We start from the raw sequence: 20,656 nt of genomic DNA, 5'->3' as shown, positions 1-20,656 counted from the left end.
TAATACTTCCCTAATTGCCTGGTTGACCCATCTGTTTCATAGTAGGATGTTATTTAACCTCCATGCTCTTGGAGGTTTTCCAGACTTTTCCCTGTGGTTGATTTCAAGTTTCACAGCATTGTGATCTGAAAGTGTGCATGGTATGATCTCAATTCTTTTATATTTATGGAGGGCTGGTTTGTGACCCATTATGTGACCTATCTTGGAGAATGTCCATGTCCACTCAAGAAGAAGTATATTCTGCTGCTTTGGGATGCAGAGTTCTAAATATATCTGTCAAGTCCATCTGGTCCAATGTATCATTGAGGGCCCTTGTTTCTTTATTGATCCTGTGTCTAGATGATCTATCCATTGTTGTAAGTGGAGTATTAAAGTCCCCTGCAATTACCCCATTCATATCAATAGGGTTGCTTATGTTTGTGATTAATTGTTTTATATATTTGGGGGCTCCCGTATTTGGCACATAGACATTGACAATTTTTTAGCTCTTCCTGATGGATAGACTCTATAATTATTATGCCCTTCTTCATCTCTTGTTACAGCCTTTAATTTAAAGTCTAGTTTGTCTGATATAAGTATGGCTACCTCAGTTTCTTGTGACTCCCAGTGGCTTGATAGATAGTTCTCCATCCCCTCACTTTAAGTCTGAAGGTGTCCTCAGGTCTACAATGAATCTCTTGTAGACAGCAAATAGATAGGTCTTATTTTTCTTTATATCTATTCTGATACCCTATGTCTTTTGGTTGGAGTATTTAGTCCATTCATATTCAGTGTTATTATGAAAGATATGGGTTTAGAATCATTGTGTTAACTGTGCCTTTCATGCTTGTAGTGTTGTCACTGGTACCTTGTGGTCCTTGCAACATTTCACTCACATAGTCCCCCTTAGGATCTCTTGTAGGGCTGGTTTAGTGGTGATGAATTCCTTCAATTTTTGTTTGGGAAAACCTTTATTCTCCTTCTATTCTGAGTGACAGGCTTGCTGGATAAAGTATTCTTGGCTGCATATTTTTCCTCTTCATCACATTGAAGATTTTCTGCCATTTTTATGGCCTGCCAACTTTCAGTAGATAGATCCGCTACTACCCTTATGTGTCTACCTTTGTATGTTAAGGCCCGTTTATTCCTAGCTGCTTTCAGAATTCTCTCTTTATTCTTGTATTTTGCCAGTTTCACCGTGATATGTTGTGCAGATGATCAATTCAAGTTACATCTGAAGGGAGTTCTCTGTGCCTGTTGGACTTGAATGTCTGTTTCCTTGCCCAGATCGGGGAAGTTCTCAGCTATGATTTGTTCAAGTACACCTTCAGCCCCTTTTCTCTTTCTCTTCTTCTGGAATTTCTGTGGTACAGATAGTGTTCCGTTTGATTGCATCACTTAGTTCTCTAATTCTCCCCTCTTGATCCTGGATTTTTTATTTCTCTTTTTCTCAGCTTCCTCTTTATCCATAAGTTTATATTCTAATTCACCTATTCTCCCTTCTTCTTCTTCTTCAATCCATTCTGTGGCCACCTCCATTTTATTTTGTACCTCATTTGTAGCATTTTTTAATTCATCATAGCTATTTTTTAGTTCCTTGATCTGGGAAGTAATAGATTCTCTGCTGTCTTCTATGCCTTTTTCAAGCCCAGCAATTAATCTTATGACTATTATTCTAAATTCTTGTTCATTTGTATTGCTTACATCTGTTTTGATCAATTCTTTAGCTGTCACTTCTTCTTGGAATTTCTTTTCTGGGTAATTCTTCCATTTTGTCATTTTGTCTAGTTTTCTGTTGCTTATGAGTTTTAAATGCTTGTTATGTGCTCTGCACCTTTCAGCACTGGTATATTAAAGGGGTGTCATATACTGACCAGGGCCTGGCCCTTCAAGAGTTTCTTTTGGAGAGTGTTATTTGCTCTCTGTTGTGATTTTGGTTATTTTATTTCCCTATTCATAGTGATAGTTTAGACCCACCACCAGGTGTGCTTTGATTTGTTCCTTGGAGTAGCTCTGTAAAGTAAAACAAGCAGACAAAAACACATAGCACCCAAAGAAAACAAAAAAAAATTGAGAAAAGCAAAAAACTATGACTCACTCATATGAGGACTTTCAGAGACAAAACAGATAAGCATAAGGGAAGGGAAACAAAAATAATATGAAAACAGAGAGGGGGACAAAACAAAAAAGACTCATAAATATGGAGAACAAACTGAGGGTTGTTGGAGGGGTTGTGGGAGGGGGGATGGGCTAAATGGGTAAGGGGCATTAAGGAATCTACTCCTGAAATCATTGTTTCACTATATGCTAATTTGGATGTAAATTTAAAAAAAGTAAAAAATAAAATAAAATAAAAGGAAAGCTAAAAACAAAAAACAAAAAACACTGACTACAGGTAAAGAACAGGGTGGAGGTGGTGCTGATGGAAGAGTACATACAAAGAGAGGAATGACAGGAACGTGGAAGAAGAAAAAATAAACATTGACTAGGCAGAGGGACTAAAAGGCTTAATCCAGGGAGAGAAGAGAGAGAGAGAGAGAAAAGAAAATAAAGAAGGAGGCATGGAGGAAGAAAAGAAAATAAAGTTACCCAAAACTATACGGCTTGATTATTCCAGAGAGAGGAAGGAAAGTAAAGAAGGAGGTGTAGAACATGTATGAAGAGAATGGATTCAATATGTCTGTTTAAACAAACCAATAACCAGAGTAACCCACCTGGAAGATGGAAAAGATAAGGAGGAGAAATGGGGAGAATATATCTATATATCCAGAATTGACCCAGAGTTAATCCAGGCAATGCTGCAGCGCTGGTCTAGAGGTTAAGCAGGATCTATTCAGCTCCAGTAGATATGCAGTTACCACGTGTGGAAGTGTGTGGTTTTGTGTAGTCTGGTCCCACCTTCACTATGGGCCCTGGGACTGATCCCAGAGGCCCTGCCTTGGTCGGAGGGGTGGGGAATGGCGATCCCCCAGTCTCTTCTCCATGGACCGGACCCAGACCTGGACTCAGTGGACTCTATTTGAGTCGTCCTCACTGTGCCTCAGGCACAGATGGCATGGTCCTTCTTTGCCAACTCCCCTGACCCTGTGCTTGGCTAGGATTCAAAGTCCTGCTCCATGCACTCTGACACTGGGGAAGTGCCTCTCAGTGTGGTCCAGCATGTGGTCCTGGCTGGCTTTGTCCTTGCTGCTACTCTTCAGGGAGGACTGCCTTCTCCTACTGTGGACTGCCCTGCCCACCTCCCCACTGAGCCCTGGGGGTGACAGACGCAGGCAGGCTTTCCCTTTTCCCACAGCACTCCAGGGAGGGGGCCACCTTCTCCTACTGCAGACTGCACCCTTGACCTTGTCACTGAGCCTGGGGGTGTTGGACACAGGCAGGCTTTGTTCTGTTCCTCTGCCCTCCAGGGAGGGAATCACTTTCTTCTACTGCAGACTGCACCCTCAACCAGCCACTGAGCCCCAGGGTGGTGGACGCAGGCAGGCTTTGTTCTGTCCCACAGCCCTCCAGGGAGAGGGCCACTTTCTCCTACTGCGGAATGAGCCTTTGGCCCAGCCACTGAGCCTGGGGGTGGTGGAGGCTTTGTACTATCACCCAGCCCTCCAGGGAGCGGACTGCTTTTTCTCACTGTGGACTGTGCCCCTGACCTAGCACCTAACCCAGGGCAGGCTCCTGTCTTCCCCAGATGCGTGAACAGGGAGCCAGCCCCAGTCCAAAGAAAGCCCTGCAGTTAGAGATAGGATCCCTCTCAGTCCCAGTCCGAGGTCTTTCTCCTGTCCAGATACGGTCCTACACTTCCTAAGCTGCTCTTTCTCTTTCCTTTGTCTCTCCACAGAAGGGGATCCCTCCCCTCCATGCCTATGTGGCCTGTTTTTATCTCCCCCAGTTCGCAATCACCCACCAATCTTTTCTCAAGTTGTCCCATTTTCTTCCTGGTAGATTCATTCTCTTTTCCTCCCAGACTCTGGGGTTCAAAATCCTTTGGCTTCAGCACTTCTTTGAGAGCAACAATTATCTTTTAAAATATCCTTATTGAACCTGTTGTGTCTTTCTTAAATTTTCAGATACCTATGTTGCTATACTTGATAGTATCCCACAGGTCTCTTAGGCTGTATTCATTATACTTACTTCTTTTTTAAAATATAATTTATTGTCAAGCTGGCTAACATACAGTGTATACAGTGTGTTCTTGGTTTTGGGGGTAGGTTCCCATGATTCATTGATTACACACAACACCCAGTGCTCATCCCAATTGCCCTCCTCAGTGCCCATCACCCATTTCCCCCCCTCCCCCACACTCCTCCCCAATCAACCCTCAGTCTGTTCTATGTATTTAAGAGTCTCTTACTGGTTGCTTCCCTCCCTCTCTGTAACTATTTTTTTCCCTTCCCTTCCTCCTTCTGTTAAGTCTAAGTTCCACATATGAGTGAAAACATATATCTGTCTTTCTCTGACTGACTTACTTCACTTAGCATAATACTCTCCAGTTCCATCCACATTGCTGCAAATGGCAAGATTTCATTCTTTCTCATTGCCATATACTTATTTTTTCTTTTGTTCCTTACACCTGATACTCTGAATTGACCTATAATTAACTGTTGACTTTTTTCTTACACTTTTTAATTCCTTTTTGTGCTTTATAGTTTTTCACAAAACCCTGAACATTTTGAATATTATGTGGTAATCTTATAAATCAGATTTCCTCCATCTTAGAATTTTTTTTGCTTTATATATAGTTAATTAATTTATTAATTAATTAATCAGTCTTTAGGCTTTAGTTATTTGTTTAGTGAGCTTTATTTATTTTTGTAAAGTCTTTTTTTTTTTTTATCTGCTTTTGAGCTTTAGAGAGATGGGAGGGCAGTGACACTAGTAACTACTATTCTTAGAACCTGAAATAGGGAGAACACTTTAGATATTTTATTCAATTTAATGCTCACAACAAATATTTTGTAGTAAACATCATCATTCTGGTTACACATGAGGAAACTGGGGTTCAGATTAGTCCCTTGCCCAAGGTCAAGCCTACATATGATTCCCACCCAGCTCTGTCTGACTTCAAGGTCAAGTGTCTGTGCTATGCTACCTTTATTTGTGTGAATTTCTTAGTAGAAGAGAAGTCAAGTGGGTAGGAGCTGACAGGAGAGTAGTAGGAGGTGGTCAGTGTCAGGGACAGATGAACTCTTAGCAGAGTGTTTGTTGAATCCTTGACTGCTTTGAATTCCAATGTAATTGAGCTCTGAGATCAGAAGAGTCAATGTGATCTTTGATGATTGCCTTATCGTTAGGCTGAGATATTGGGAGGAGGCAGAAAAATGTAGAGGAGTGACACTCTGGAAATCTCTGGAAAATTCCCTTTGCTTACATACAGTATTTAGTGGACATTTTTAAAGTGGGACATAACACAGAACAAAAGCCAATGTTTTCCATTCCTTTTTGGAATGGAAGAAGAGCCAATTAGGTTGACCCGTAGAAAACCTTCCCCAATTTTCCTCTCCTTCTCCTGGGAGAGATTTTGTTTGTTGGTGTAGCTGAGATGAGCAGAGAACTTTGCAGGAAGCTCCCTTCCTTGTGAAGTTTAATTGCCAGAGACTAGGGACAGAGATATGACAGAAGATGAATCTCCAAGGATTTGTGAAAATAGAAGCAATTTTCCTTAGTCACAGAAAAGGGGAGAACAATGGGTAGCAGTGAGGAGTGAGGGAATAAAACCTATTAGCTTGGCACTCGACCTGGCTCAGCAAAGGGTCTCTTGCAAAGGTGAGAGGCTCCTTGCTAGTCCCCATTGTCTCTTCCCTTCCTGGTCCAGACCTCTCCCTCCTGTTCCTATGGATGAGGGTTATATGATCTCTCTGTATTATTATAATTGTTCTGGAAATCTTTTTCTTAACGCCAAAAATTCTGCCAGGGTTTTAGCATGAAGCTTAGTCTTCTATATTTTTTTGTATTCTTTCTTTCAGAACCCATTTTATTCCCATTTTTACCAGTCTTAATGCATTTTTTCAAAACTTTTCCACAGCCCTCTAGAAGGCATCAGGCATTTCCTTCCTGTGGATGGAGAGTGGCCCAAGCACCTCAGTTAACTTCATTTTCTCAGAATAGGAGGAGATTCTAGAGGAGTTCTGACCACACAAGTCTTTCTTCTGGAAATTTTCTTCTCTACCTTAACTCCCTTCTGCTTCAATTTTAGTTACATTTCCTTCCAAGGACATGGAGGTCCCCTGGCTTCCAGGGAGAGACTCTGCTGCAGACGCAACTGATTAGGGCAGCCATCCCTCGGTGAAGTCTGTTTTCCAAGGACATAGGACTCCAGACTCCTGATCTGCCCTCCTCACTCCCAGATCCTTCCTGGCGTCATTGATTACATCATTTCAAGGTAAGATTCTTCCTCTATGTGTCTTGTATTTCCTCTTTCTGTTATCAAATGCTTAAAATGTTTGTTCACCCCACCACTACCTTTGCCATTCACCTGCTTACTACTTCTCTTGAAGTAGAGACCTCTTGTGTGGTTAGAATTTGTTTCTTGATTTTTTTTTTTTGCCTCCTAGTTCTTTATTCTGTGGGTAGAACTAGAGATGACCTGAGGGTTGTTTCATCTAACCTGTCGTATTACTGCTTGGGAGACTGTCACCCAGGAGAGGAAGTGAATTCCTCAGGGTCTTCCAACAGGTTTTAGGAAGGGTGGGGACTGTTTTGTCTTTGCAAGTCTAGAGAGGATGTGACAATGGCTCTCTCTAGGGCACTGGGAAAGCTATATTTTCCTGATGACATCTGGCTATTAGATTTGGATGAGAGTGTTGAAGTCGTCTCCTGCTGACCCACCTACAAATGCCTATATTTCTAACTCTTGGGGAAAAGTTTCTGCTTGCTGCTCCTCCACACCTTGTATATATTTTTCTGTTTGGATATTTTCTCCTATACCCCTTCTTCTTGAAGGAACTCAGTGGCCTGCTATTTTTACAAACATGCTTTGGTGTTTTTGCTCCCTGTCCTACCTGCAGTTTCCTTTCATTTCATAGCTGTGTCATGAATCTGACTACTTTCTGATGCAGATCTCCCCAACACAATTCCCAGTGAACCTCTTTATGAGTCTCTTACACATAGCGTAGGGCTTTGACATGTCTGATCTGAGGGGTGCAGGACTGCCTTCTTACTATTAAATATCCCCAACATTGCCCAACTGAAACAATATGTATTATGGCCTCTTGGTAAGACTTTACAGAGAGAAATTTGCATCTCAGTGGAGGAGACTAGGAAGTGTCAGGCCATGACTATTGACTCTGCTCATATTGGAAGCACCTGTTTCTGCCTGAAGGGCCAGGAGCTGCTATGAGAAGACTTTGATGGGGAAGGACTTCAATGAGAGGCAGAAAGGTTGCAGGCAAAGTGGTCTGCTCCACTTTCCCAACAGGATGAAAAAGTCCATGATGCTGGGCTCTCACAGCCCCCAGAGTCCCAGAAGTCAGAGAGCTCATTGTGGCATTAATAGGAGAGTTCTGCCCCTATGCCTGGCTTCCCACTTCACTTAGGTGCTCCCTCTGTTTCTGTTCCTCATCCCACTTGTGTTTTTGCTTTCCCCCTGATCCTTCCTTCTTAGCATCTGTGTTCTCTCTTTCTCACTAAGTCTATGTTCCCTGCCCTCTATTACATTGTCTCTGTTTTCTTATTTTTTTTGGTCTCTTCTGGGAGATAACATTTCTGATGGTCTAACATTTTCTGTATTTTTCTCCTGTATCTTGTCTCCTTTAGCTTGACATTTTCTCATTACTCCTTTCATCTCTCCCGTCTTCCTTTGGTCTACTGTTACTGTTGCTCTCCCTTTAACTCCTCATCCTTTCTCTCATGACTCACTGCATTCTGTGCTGTCACTCTGTGAGGCATACTGGCATGCCCTAGGACAGGACTCTCAATCTGCTCTAGTATGACTGTAGTGTGTATGGCCAGGTAGCTCTGACAACAGAGATCCCATACAACACCCTAGATGTGACATCAAGAATAGTATACAGTGTTACTTTGTCTGTAAAAAAAGTTAACTATGAATTTCTTACTTTTACTTGAAAAATCCCTAGTTGTTTCTTGTACAAGTTTTTAAAATATTATGCTACAAAACAAGCTTAAAAAGACAAGATATGCCAGATACATTACTTACCTGCTTATATGACAATCTTCGCTTACATTCAAGGAATACACAAAGAAATTCTTGTCAAAAATTGAAATATTGCAGGTCAAACTAGAGTCCTTTTTTTGACCCTAATCCCCACCCAATTCTAACCCTTTCTCCAAGGTAATTATTGTTATCATACTCTGTGTCCTTTTGTAATTTATGTATAGTTGTTGCTCGTATTCTTTTCTTTTAATTTTTAAATGTTTACTTATTTTTGAGAGAGAGAGAGAGACAGTGCGAGCAGGGGAGGGGCAGAGAGAGAGAGGGAGACACGAATCCAAAGCAGACTTTAGGCTCTGAGCTGTCAGCACAGAGCCTGACGCGGGGCTTGAACTCATGGACTGCGAGATCATGACCTACACTGAAGTTGGACACTTAACCGACTGAGCCACCTAGGCGCCCCACATTTACAAAGTTTCTTAGAAAATACTTTAAGATTTTACATCTTGAAAATAAAAACCCTCTCTATCTCAGTTTTCCTACTTAAGAGGATAATGATGAAGCTTCTAGGGCAGTTATGCGGATTAAATGTGAGGATGTGGCAGAGTGTTCATTTTAAGACCTGGCACATAAGAAATGGTCAAGTAATGCCAGCTTTTGTCACTTCTAAACTACTAGGCATTGCTTATGTTATCACCTTCAATCTTTAATATAACTCTATATGATACTGTTAACCTTATCTGGGATAAGGAAGCTGAGGTTCAAAATTTTGCATAAGTGCTCAGTTCACAAAGTTGACACATGCCCTTGTTGTTTTAGTACTTTTTCCTGAAAAAGCAAATCCTTAAGTGAAGCTGGCCTTTGTAGGAGAGGCAACTATAAAGACTGAAGAACAGCCAATTCCTAGCAGAGACAGAAGCAATGATCACTTCAGCAATAAATAGCTCTAAATTTGCTTCTCAGTTATGTGAAGAAAGTCCTAGGAGTTAAAACAATGTCATTAGCAACAGCTTGCTTCTTTCCTTAAAAGTTTTTCCTGTTTTTAAAAAATTGTATCTTAATTCCAGTATACTTAACATACATTGTTATATTATGTTCAGGTGTACAATGTAATGATTCAATACTTCTATATATCACCCAGTGCTCATCACGACAAGTGCACTTCTTAATCCCCATCACCTATTTAACCCATCCCCACATCCACCTCCCCTCTGGTAAACATCAGTTTGTTCTTTATAGTTAAGAATCTGTTTCTTAATTTGTCTCTCTTTTTTTCCTTTGTTCATTTGTTTTGTTTCTGAATTTCCACATGAGTGAAATCAAATGGTTTTTGTCTTTCTCTGACTTATTTCACTTAGCATAATACTCTCTAGCTCCATCAATGTTATTGCAAAGGGCAAGATTTCATTCTTTTTTATGGTTGAATAATATTTATATATAAACCACTTCGTATATATCACTTCTTTATTTATCAATCAATGAATACTTGGGCTGCTTCCATAATTTAGTTATTGTAAATAATGATACTAAAAACATACGTGTGCATGTAATTTTTGGGTAAATACACAATAATGTGATTACTGGATCATATGGTAGTTCTGTTTTTAACTATTGACAAAACTCCATACTATTTTCCACAGTGAAATCCTGTATCTTTGTTAGAGATTCTTTTTCTTTTTAAACAGAAATTTAAAGAGTTTATTCTAAACTCAGTAACATTTAAAGAGGACAGCACATTGGGCAAAGTTTTGATGTCTCAATATTGTAGCACTAAACATACACCTCCTGCTTCCAGATCTCAAGACTTTGGCACGTCCCTCTGCAGGAACAATGGCCTGGGTGGGAAACCAGACTCTCATCTCCCACTTCATCCTCCTGGGCCTTTTCACCCAGTCACCACTGCACTTCTTCCTCTTTTCCATCATCATGGTCATGTTCCTGGTGGCCCTCTCTGGAAATGGGCTCATGATCCTCCTCATCAATGTCGATTCTCGCCTGCACAACCCCATGTACTTCTTCCTCAGCTGGCTGTCACTCATGGATCTCATGCTCATCTCTACCATTGTGCCACGGATGGCCACTGACTTCCTCCTGGGCCATGGCGCCATCTCCTTCACAGGCTGTGGGCTTCAGATCCTCTTCTTCCTCACTCTCTTGGGGGATGAGTGCTTTCTGCTGGCCTTCATGGCCTATGACCGCTATGTAGCCATCAGCAACCCACTGAGGTACTCAGTGGTCATGAGCCGCCGTGTCTGCTGGCTCATGGTGACAGTGTCCTGGCTCTTTGGCCTGGTGGATGGACTTATCCAGGCCATCTTCACCCTGCACTTCCCCTACTGTGGCTCCCAGGAGGTTGATCACTTCTTCTGTGAGGTCCCTGCCATACTGAAGCTGGCCTGTGCTGACACCTCCCTCTATGAGACCATGATCTATGTCTGTTGCATCCTAATGCTGCTCCTGCCCTTCTCTGTCATCTCTGCTTCCTACCTGCAGATCCTGGCGGCTGTGCTCCATATGCGTTCTGCTGAAGGTCGGCAGAAGGCCTTTGCTACCTGCTCCTCTCACATGGCAGTGGTCTCCCTCTTCTATGGGGCTGCTATGATCACCTACATGCGACCCCAGGCCTACCACTCCTCCAAGCAGGACAAGGTGGTCTCGGCCTTCTACACCATGATCACCCCTATGCTCAATCCACTCATATACAGCCTGAGGAACAAGGAAGTGGCTGAGGCTCTCAGAAAACTCCTTGGGAGGTGTCCCTGTGGTGGGGGTCAGGCCTAGGTTGACATTAGCACCTGCAGATGGGGGTTCTGGGGCCTGGGAACTTGGATTAGCCTCTGTAGTTTTATTGGAAGAGAAACAAATGTGCCATACTGAAAATAAAAGTCATTCTTTTACCAGAGTTAATCAGATTAATACATCAATTCAGTTCATCATGTCCATGTTGAGTGTGGATAGTGTGGAAGGAGGGCTGGGTCGATGTGGTTACAAAGAATAGAAGACACAAAGCATATATCTCAGTGTCAGCAAGTAACAGGTTTCAGCTATTTTCCTTGCCAGGAATTACCAACAGCTGAAGAAAACACCTTGCTCAATGTGCTTCTCTTTGGAAGTCTGCCTGAATCCCATGACTGGCCAATGTAGGATATAAACGTTTGGTCCCTCTTGCCTTAGTTTGACTCCGAAGGGCCATCCCTTTTCCACAGCTCCCTGTAAGATCTGAAGCAACACAGGCTACTTCTCCCTGTATCCAATTTGGCTTCCTTAACTCCTTTCCCCGACTATATAGTTCAATCCTCAAAGCACTCTCCAATAAACCTGCATGCAAAACCTGTTTCCGTCTGATTCCAGGAAACCTAACCTATGGCACATGGAGATGAAGGAATGCTAGTAAGTTAAAGTCAAATTTGCTAAATATGTTCATGTACATGCAGTCAAAATACAATGTGGGCACTGAGAGGCTTTGTTGCTTGTCTTTCCTGAAGACCCCTAAGACAAGTTTAATGCAGGGGTTGCAAACACAAATGCCCATAGGTCCAGACAGGTGGTGTCAATGAGGAGAGCGATCTTGTGGGGATAGGTGTGGAAGGGACACATGCTCCTCAGCTAAAGCCACTTGGCTGCTCTGCTCCACACAGAATGTTTGAGCTTTGGGAAAAAGATAAAGTGAAAGTTGGATGGGAGCTGGAGGTGCACCCATGGATGGCTTCACAGTTGACTTAGAAGATAGCACTAAACAGTGGGCAGGAGAAAGAAGAGAAGAGGAAGGTATGCAGAGCAGAATTCCTGACAGCAAAAGAAGGGGTCTGACATATGCCCAACCTCTCCATGAGGTCCACTAAGATGACTCTCAGATTCCTATCTCTGTCCTGAACTCAAAGACAGCTCTAGGAAACCTCTTTAGAGTTCTGTGCCCCAATAGAATTTTCTGCTCCTGTGAGTTTTACTGTGTCATATATTTCAACCCTGACCCAGTAGGAAGGTACTGAGAAGTGAAAACTGAGAAGGACATCTCATGGTTGAAGGAATGTTGTTCTTGAGATCTCCTGTATCCGTATAGCACTGACTCAGCTGTGGGGTAAGGATGTGATAAATTCTTTAACGGGAAGAAACATGGAAAGAGTTAGGTGGGACCTAGCAAAAACTTTTCTACTACCTTTGCCTTCCTTATATTTCCACTAGAGAAAGAAAATAACAAAATAACAAGATAAAATTTTGGTAGAATCACTCATTCTCCGCAGTTGTTTTAAATTGAAAGACCTGAAGAATGATTATAATCTGAATAATCCTACATTTGAGAAAAGAAAATATTGTGGATATGAACTTAAAATATATTTTTAAGTTTTTATTTTAAATCTACTTGGTTGACATAATGTCATATTAGTTTCAGACATACAATATAGTGCTTCAACATTTCCATACATCATTCTGTATTCATCATGACAAGTGCACTTCATAATACCCACCACTTATTTAACCTGTCCGCCCCACCTCTCCTCTGGTAACCGCCAGTTCTCATTAAGAATCTTTTTTTTTTTTTGAGTTCTCTTTCTCTCTCTCTCTTTCTCTCATTTTCCCCCTTTTCTCATTTGTTTTGTTTCTTAAATTCCACATATGAGTGAAACATATGGTATGTCTTCTCCAATTATTTCACATACCATTGTGCTCTCTAGCTCTATCCATGTTATTGCAAATGTAAAGATTTCATTCGTTTTTAAATTTTTTTTAATGTTTATTTATTTTTGAGACAGAGAGAGACAGAGCATGAACGGGGGAGGGTCAGAGAGAGGGAGACACAGAATCCGAAACAGGCTCCAGGCTCTGAGCTGTCAGCACAGAGCCCGACGCGGGGCTCGAACTCACGGACCGCAAGATCATGACCTGAGCTGAAGTCAGCCGCTCAACCGACTGAGCCACCCAGGCACCCCAAGATTTCATTTGTTTTTATGGATGAATAATTTTCTACTGTATCTTCTTTATGCATTACTCAATTGATGGACACATGTTGCTTCTGTATCTTGGCTATTGTAAATAATGCTGCTATAAAATAGGGGTAGAGCGTTCTTGTATTCGTTGGTTAAATACCTAGTCATGTAATTGTTGGATCATAAGGTAGTTCTATTTTTAACTTTTTGAGGAAACTCTTTAATGTTTTTCCAGAGTAGCTGCACCAGTTTTCATTCCCACCAACAGTGGAGGAGGGTTCTCCTTTCTCCACATCCTCACCAACATCTGTTGTTTCTTGTGTTGTTGCCTTTAGCCATTTTGACAGGTGTGAGATGATATCTCATCGTAGTTTTAGTTTGCATTTCCCTGATGATGAGTGATGTTGAGCATCTTCTCAGGTGTCTGTTGGCCATTTGGATGTCCTCTTTGGAGAAACGTATATTTTTCTGCCCAGTTTTTAATTGGATTATTTGGTTTTGGGGTGTTGGGTTGTGTTAGTTTTTAAATGTATTTTGGATACTAACCCTTTATAAGATATGTCATTTGAAATATGATCTCCCATTCTGTAGATTGTCTTTTAGTTTTGCTGATTGTTTCCTTTGCTGTGCAGAAGTTTTGTATTTTGGTGAAGTCCCAATAGTTTGTTTTTTCTTTTGTTTCCCTTGACTCAGGAGACATATCTAGAAAGAAGTTGCTGTCACTGATATCAAAGAGGTTACTGCCTGTGTTCTCCTCTAGGATTTTGATGGTTTCCTGTCTCACATTTAGGTATTTAATCTATTTTAAATTTATTTTTGGGTATGGTGTAAGAAAGTGGTCCACTTTCATTCTTTTACATGTTGCTGTCCAGTTTTCCCAAAACTATTTGTTGAAAACGTTTTTTTTTTTCCATTGGATATTCTTTCCTGCTTTGTTGAAGATTAACTGACCATAAAATTGTGGGTTCATTTCTGGGTTTTCTATTCTGTTCCCTTGATCTAAAAACCTATTTTGTGACAGTACCATACTGTTTTCATTACTACATCTTTATAACATAACTTGAAGCCTGGAATCATGATACCTCCAATTTTACTTTTCCTTTCAAGACTGCTTTACCTATTTGAAGTCTTCTGTGATTCCATACCAATTTTAGGATTGCAAAAAATGCTGTTGGTATTTTGATAGGGATTGCCTTAAATGTGTAGATGGCTTTGGGTAGTATAGACATTTTAACAATATTTGTTCTTCCAATCCATGAGAACTGAATGTCTTTCCATTTCCTTGTGTCATCTTCCATTTCTTTCATCAGTGCTTTATAGTTTTCAGAATACACGTCTTTTACCTTTTTGGTTAGGCTTATTCCTAGGTATCAAAATTTGTTCTGGGTCACTAGTCCTATGCCAGATACCCTGAAGTGCTGTGGTGGCTGGGTGTTGTGTGCTAGGGCTGCTGGGGGCACAAGGCTGGACACAAATAGGTGAGGTGCATGAAGATGGCTGGATAGGACTAGGGCTGAAGTATGATGGTGGCTGGGGGCATGCAGTTGGGTGAGGTACAGTGACTGGGCACAGTGTGCAGTGGCAGTTGGGCACCTGGTGGCTGGGGATGGCGTGTGAGGGTGGGGTGTGCACAAGGTGTGCACAGGGTGGCTATTCAGGGTGCACATGCAGCTTTAACAAAATTTGGCCTGAACCCAGGGCTGAGGCCAACAATCTTGGAGTGGGCTAGTCCTTAACTTGTGGGCATGGTGCACTGCCAACAGGCCAGGCAACAGCTTTATGTGCATTTCTGCTTCCTGCTGGTAGCTGTGTATTTATGCTGGGGGCAGGGGAGAAAAATGGTTCTTTTCTGCTCCATCATTTTCAGTGAAGTTCTTCAACATTCTCCAAAATCAGATGAACAGATTTGTCTCCCATTTGTGCCTGGTGTCATGTAAACTGCTGTTTTTATGTTGCCTCTCTGTGCAAGCTGCTGTCTCTTTAAGGGAAGTGACCCAGGTATCACTTGCCCTCCTAGCTCACCCAGTGCTGAGTGCTGACCTCTGATGCTCCAAACTCCAAGTCCCACTGGTTATACAAAGTCATGGATTTCAGCCTATCTGGTTTTCAAAACCAAACATTATGGGGATTACTCTTCCCTGGGTGAGCTCCCTGGTGTGAGGAACCATTTTTCTACCCTCTCCATGGGCGGAGCTCTCTCCCTCCTGTGGACAGCCTTCCTCCACCTTTCAGACCTTCCTAAAGCTCTCACGTGCAGCTTCCTCTCTATATTGAGTTGTGGAGTTTGTTCCTCCAGTCTTCAGATCACTCTCTCAGTTATTGACTTGGATGTGGATGATATCTGGTTGAAAACCTGGGGTGGGGTGAACTCAGGGTCTCGGCCATCTTCCCAAGCTCCTCCCCTCTTCCAGATATGAACTTCATATCAAACTTATAGACATTACTTACATCTTCAAACCTATCTTTTATAGTTCTTGGTGGTGTTTCTAAGGCTAGGAATATGAGACAGAGGAAGACATAACATGGAAATGGGTATGTGCCACAAGACCTCTAAGTGTGCCTGGAGTCTATTTCCAGGGTGCTTACAGAAGACTGTGAATTCAGAACAGCCAATAATACATGGAGCATAGTTTCAGGCTTAGCTTGCACTGGAAAATCAAGATTTTTTTTACTTGAGCGACAGTCAAATAAGCTGGCTTATGTTCATATGTTACTCATTTCCTTTTATTCACCCAGTGTTGAATTTGAGATAACACCCTAGTTAATCAGAAAGCATCTTTATTTTTTATTTTATTTTATTTTATTTATTTAAATTTCTTTTTTAATGTTTATTTTTGAGAGAGAGACAGAGTGAAAGTGGGGGAGGGGCAGAGAGAGAGTGAGACACAGAATCTGAAGCAGGCTCCAGGCTCTGAGCTGTCAGCACAAAGCCCAATGCGGGGCTTGAACCATGAGAATATGACCTGAGCTGAAGTTGGATGCTTAACTGACTGGGCCACCCAGGTGTCCCTCTTTTTTTATTATTATTTTTTAAAATGTTTACTTATTTTTGAAAGAGAGAAAGCACAAGCAGGGGAGGGGCAGAGACACAGAGAGAGAGAGAGAGACAGACAGAGGGACAGAGAGACAGAGGATCCCAAGCAGGCTCTGCACTGACAGAAGAGAGCTCAAAGTGGGGTTCAAACTCATGAACTACTGAATTGAAGTCCAATGCCCAACCAACTGAGCCATCCAGGCATCTCTAATCAGAAATCATCTTAAACAGAAATGTTATCACTCTTGATAAATCCTGAGTGGTGCTTTTGCAAGATGGTGACAAGGTTTTATTTCTCATGGAAAATTATATTTAAATGTGAATTTGTTTTGGTATTCATCAGCTTTTACACCAAAAGGGTTCCTCCTATTGTGATTTCTGTACCATGGAATGAGAGTTGGGCAAAGCTTAGTGTCTTCCCCTTGCCTCTCTCACTGTCTTGAATCTCTTCAGGCCACAGCCAACCTCTGTCATGGACTGAGGGTTAGCAGCATGGGCTGGGCAGAAAGATAGTAGAGGTACTTTGTACCAATTTTTGACCCTGGTAGAAGGGGAAGGGTAGAAATTCTCATGGAGGTGGGTGGAGTGGAGTTGAATGATGAATTTCGAAAAGATGAAGCCATCTGACTTCTAAATCAAAATGGCGCAGTTTTATGAAGCCAATATTACACTATATGTTAACCAACTAGAGTTTGAAAAAATTTGAAAAAAAAATTAAAAATGCCATAGTTGGGATAAAGTCCAGACTGGAGCTAGTTGAAGAGTAAATTGATTTAAACCAAAGACCCAACTGAAAATAGAACTAGAGGCCAACATCCCTGATGAATCTGTATGCAGAAATTCTCAAAAAGATAATAGGAAATCATTCAACAGTAAACAAAAGAATTATGGGATTTATTCTTGGGCTGCAGGGGTGGTTCAGTATTCACAACTCAGTCAACATGATACATCACATTAATAAAAGATAAGAACCATATGATCTTGTCAATAGATGTAGAAATAACATTTGACAAAATACAGCATCATTCTTGTTAAAAATCCTCAACAAAGTAGGGATAGATAGAACATATCTCAACATCATAAAGGACATAATGAAAGACCGACAGCTAATATCATCCTTATGGGGAAAAGCTGAGAGCCTTTCCCCTACAGTCAGGAACAATACAAGGATGTTCACTCTCACCATTACCATTTAGCATAGTACTGGAAGTCTTAGCCTCAGTAATCAGACAACAAAAAGAAATAAGCATAGAAATTGGCAAGGAAGAATTCAACTTTTCACTATTTGCAGATGACATGATACTTTATGTAAAAAACCAAAAGACTACCAGAAAACTGCTAGAACTGATATAGGAATTCAGCAAAATCATAGGATATAAAACCAATGTGCAGAAATGTGTTGTATTTCTGTAAACCAATAATGAAACAATAGAAAAAGAAATTAAAGAATCAATCCCATTTACAATTGTACTAAAAACAATAAGATGCTTAAAAATAAACCTAACTAAAGAGGTAAAAGATTTGTACTCTGAAAACTATAGAAGACTTATGAAAGATAATGAAGAGGACACAAAGAAATGGAAAAACATTCCATTCTCATAGAGTAGAAGAAAAAACTTTGTCAAAATGTCTATATTACCCAAAGCAATCTACACATTTAATGCAATCCATATCAAATACCACGAGCATTATTCACAGAGCTAGATCAAAAAATCCTAAAATTTGTGTGGAACCAAAGACCCTGAATATACAAAGCAATCATGAAAAAGAAAAACAAAACTGGAGGTGTCATGATTCCGTATTTCCAGTTATATTACAAAGCTGTAGTCATCAAGATAGTATGGTACTGGCACAAAAACAGACCCATTGATCAATGGAACAGAATAGAAAACTCAGAAATGGACCCACAACTATATGGCCAACCCATCTTTGATAAAGCAGGAAAGAATATCCAATGGAAAAAAAAGACAATGTCTTCAGCAAATGGTGTTAGGAAACTGTATAGTGACATGCAGAAGAATGAAACTGGACCACTTTCTTACACCATTTACAAAAATAAATTTGAAATGGATTAAAGAACTAAATGTGAGACAGAAAACCATCAAAATCCTAGAGGAGAATACAGGCAGTAACCTCTTTGACATCAACCACAGCAACTTCTTTCTAGACATGTTTCCTGAGGCAAGGGAAACAAAAGCAAAAATAAACTATTGGGACCTTCTGCACATTGAAGTAAATAGTCAATAAACTAAAAAGCAGTCTTCAGGGGCACCTGGGTGGCTCAGTTGGTTAAGCCTCCAACTTCAGCTCAAGTCATGATCTCATGATTCATGAGTTCAAGCCCCGTTTTCTCTCTCTGTGCCCCTTCCCTGCTTTTGCTCTATCTCTGCCTCTCTCTCAAAAATAAATAAAAAACATTTAAAAAATAAAAAAAGCAGACTTCCGAATGTGAGAAGATGTTTGAAATGACATTTGATAAAGGGTTAGTTCTATAAAGTTCTATAAAGAACTTATCAAACTCAACACCCCAAAACCAAACAACCTCATTAAGAAATGGGCAAAAGACATGAATAGACACTTTTCCAAAGAAGACATCCAAATGGTAAACAGACACGTGAAAAAAAATGCCATCATTCATTATCAGGGAAATAACAAAGCAAAACCTCACACCTGTCAGAATGGCTAAAATTAACAACACAAGAAACAACAGATGTTGGCGAGGATGCAGACAAAAGGAAACACTTTTGTATTGTTGGTGGGAATGCAAACTGGTGCAGCGACTTTGGAGAACAGTATGGAGGTTCCTCAAAAAACTAAAAACAGAACTACCCAATGATCCAGCAATTGCACTATTAGTATTTACCCAAATGATACAAAAATACAGACTTGAAGGGATACATGCACACCAATGTATGTAGCAGCATTATCAACACTAGCCAAACTATAGAGATGGCCCAAGTGTCCATAGACTGATGAATGGATAAAGCAGATGTGGTACATGTGTATATAATGTGTGTGTAAATATAAATAATGTGTGTGTGTGTGTATATATATATGAATATAGAATATTCATATATTCTCATCATCAAAAAATGAAATCCTGCAGTTTGCAATGTCATGGAGACAGAGAATCCAAAACAGGCTCCAGGCTCCCAGCTGTCATCACAGAGATGTTTGGGGGGCTTGGGGCACCTGGGTGCCTCAGTTGGTTAGGCAGCCAACTTTGGCTCAGATCGTGATCTCATGGCTCACGGGTTTGAGCCCTGCGTCGGGCTATGTGCTGACAGCTCAGAGCCTGAAACCTGCTTCAGATTCTGTGTGTGTGTCTCTCTCTGCCCCTCCCCAACTCATTCTCTGTCTCTCTCAAAAATAAATAAACGTTAAAAAAATTAAAAACAAAAACAAAAAAACCCAGAGATGTATGGGGGTGGGGCTCGAACTCACAAACCATGAGATCATGACCTGAGCTGAAGCCAGACACTTAACAGACTAAGCCACCCAGGCGCTTCCTATTTTTTTGTGCTTAAAGGACATTTAAAACAAAATACCTCCAAAGTAACAACATTTAGCATAATCAGGAAAGACACAAATACTGATTTAGGAGAAGGGGAGATGCAGCAAAATGGACACTAGGCTTGCCTCATTCCATGAACACAACTAGATAACTATCAAATCATCCTTAACATCCTAGAAATCAACCTGAAAGCTGACAGAACAAACTTCCCAACTAAAGGGAGAGAAGAGGCCATTCTGAAGAAGGTAAGAAGTATGGAGATGTGGTTTGGGGGAGAAATGGATCACAGGTGTTTGGAAAATCACCTGTGTTTGGATCACAGTGTTTGCAGCTGTGGTTACAGAGAAAGAGAGAGAGAGAAGCAATCAGGGGAATGCACGAGGATAACATTTCCGAAAGCCACTGGCTTGGAAAATGAGAGGGGTTGAATATGTGAATTCTTGCAACCATCATGGCTTAAAGCATGGAGTTTTAAAGGTCAATGGGCTTGGCTGGGATAAAGTATTGAGGGCATTACACTGCTCCTGGAGAGAAGACAGGCAAACAACATCAGGGAAGAAAACACAGAAAAGTGATCTGAAGAATTCCTGGGCACATAGGGGAGAGATTATTTGCTTTCTTCAGAGAATGTCCCTGAAATGAAGTATTCATGGAGATGCTTCTCCAGGAACAAAGGAGCTGGCCAGCACCATTTTCCTCCCCCACCACTCAACATAGAACCACCTGTGGGAAGCAGTGCACTGATAGCACTGGCTGCATAATGTGCTTACACCAAGCCCCAACACCCTGTGCTCCAATGGGAGCCCTTTCTCAGTCATGCTTTCCTCAGTCCCAGAAGACCACCACAAACCTATGCCCACGCCACATCTACTGATCAGAGAGTTTGGTAGGGCCTCAGTTCTGGTGGCAGTACTGACAAGTCTCATTTCATAAGCAGACAAGAACATACCTAGCTAAAACTCACTACATTCAGGCCAGGGACAAAACACTGCCCACAGTAGGCAAAGAGATTCTCTGCAGATGACTGGCCAGAAGGATAGAGCTACCAAAACACAAGATCAGAGTCCATACAGCACACACTGGAAGCACTCCCTGAAGCA

At 41.3% G+C, this 20,656-nt stretch overlaps 1 protein-coding gene across 1 annotated transcript; it reads left to right on the top strand.

Moving 5' to 3' along the window:
- Nucleotides 1-9,913: 9,913 nt before the first annotated feature.
- LOC125935113 (olfactory receptor 56-like) lies at nucleotides 9,914-10,864 on the top strand. Its single transcript, XM_049648817.1, has one exon. The coding sequence runs from the start codon at nucleotides 9,914-9,916 to the stop codon at nucleotides 10,862-10,864; it is 951 nt and encodes a 316-aa protein (XP_049504774.1).
- The last annotated feature ends 9,792 nt before the right edge of the window (nucleotides 10,865-20,656 follow it).

This window comes from Panthera uncia (assembly GCF_023721935.1).
Source record: "Panthera uncia isolate 11264 chromosome A1 unlocalized genomic scaffold, Puncia_PCG_1.0 HiC_scaffold_17, whole genome shotgun sequence".
Taxonomy (NCBI): domain Eukaryota; kingdom Metazoa; phylum Chordata; class Mammalia; order Carnivora; family Felidae; genus Panthera; species Panthera uncia.
This window is presented reverse-complemented; position numbering and strand designations above follow the sequence as displayed.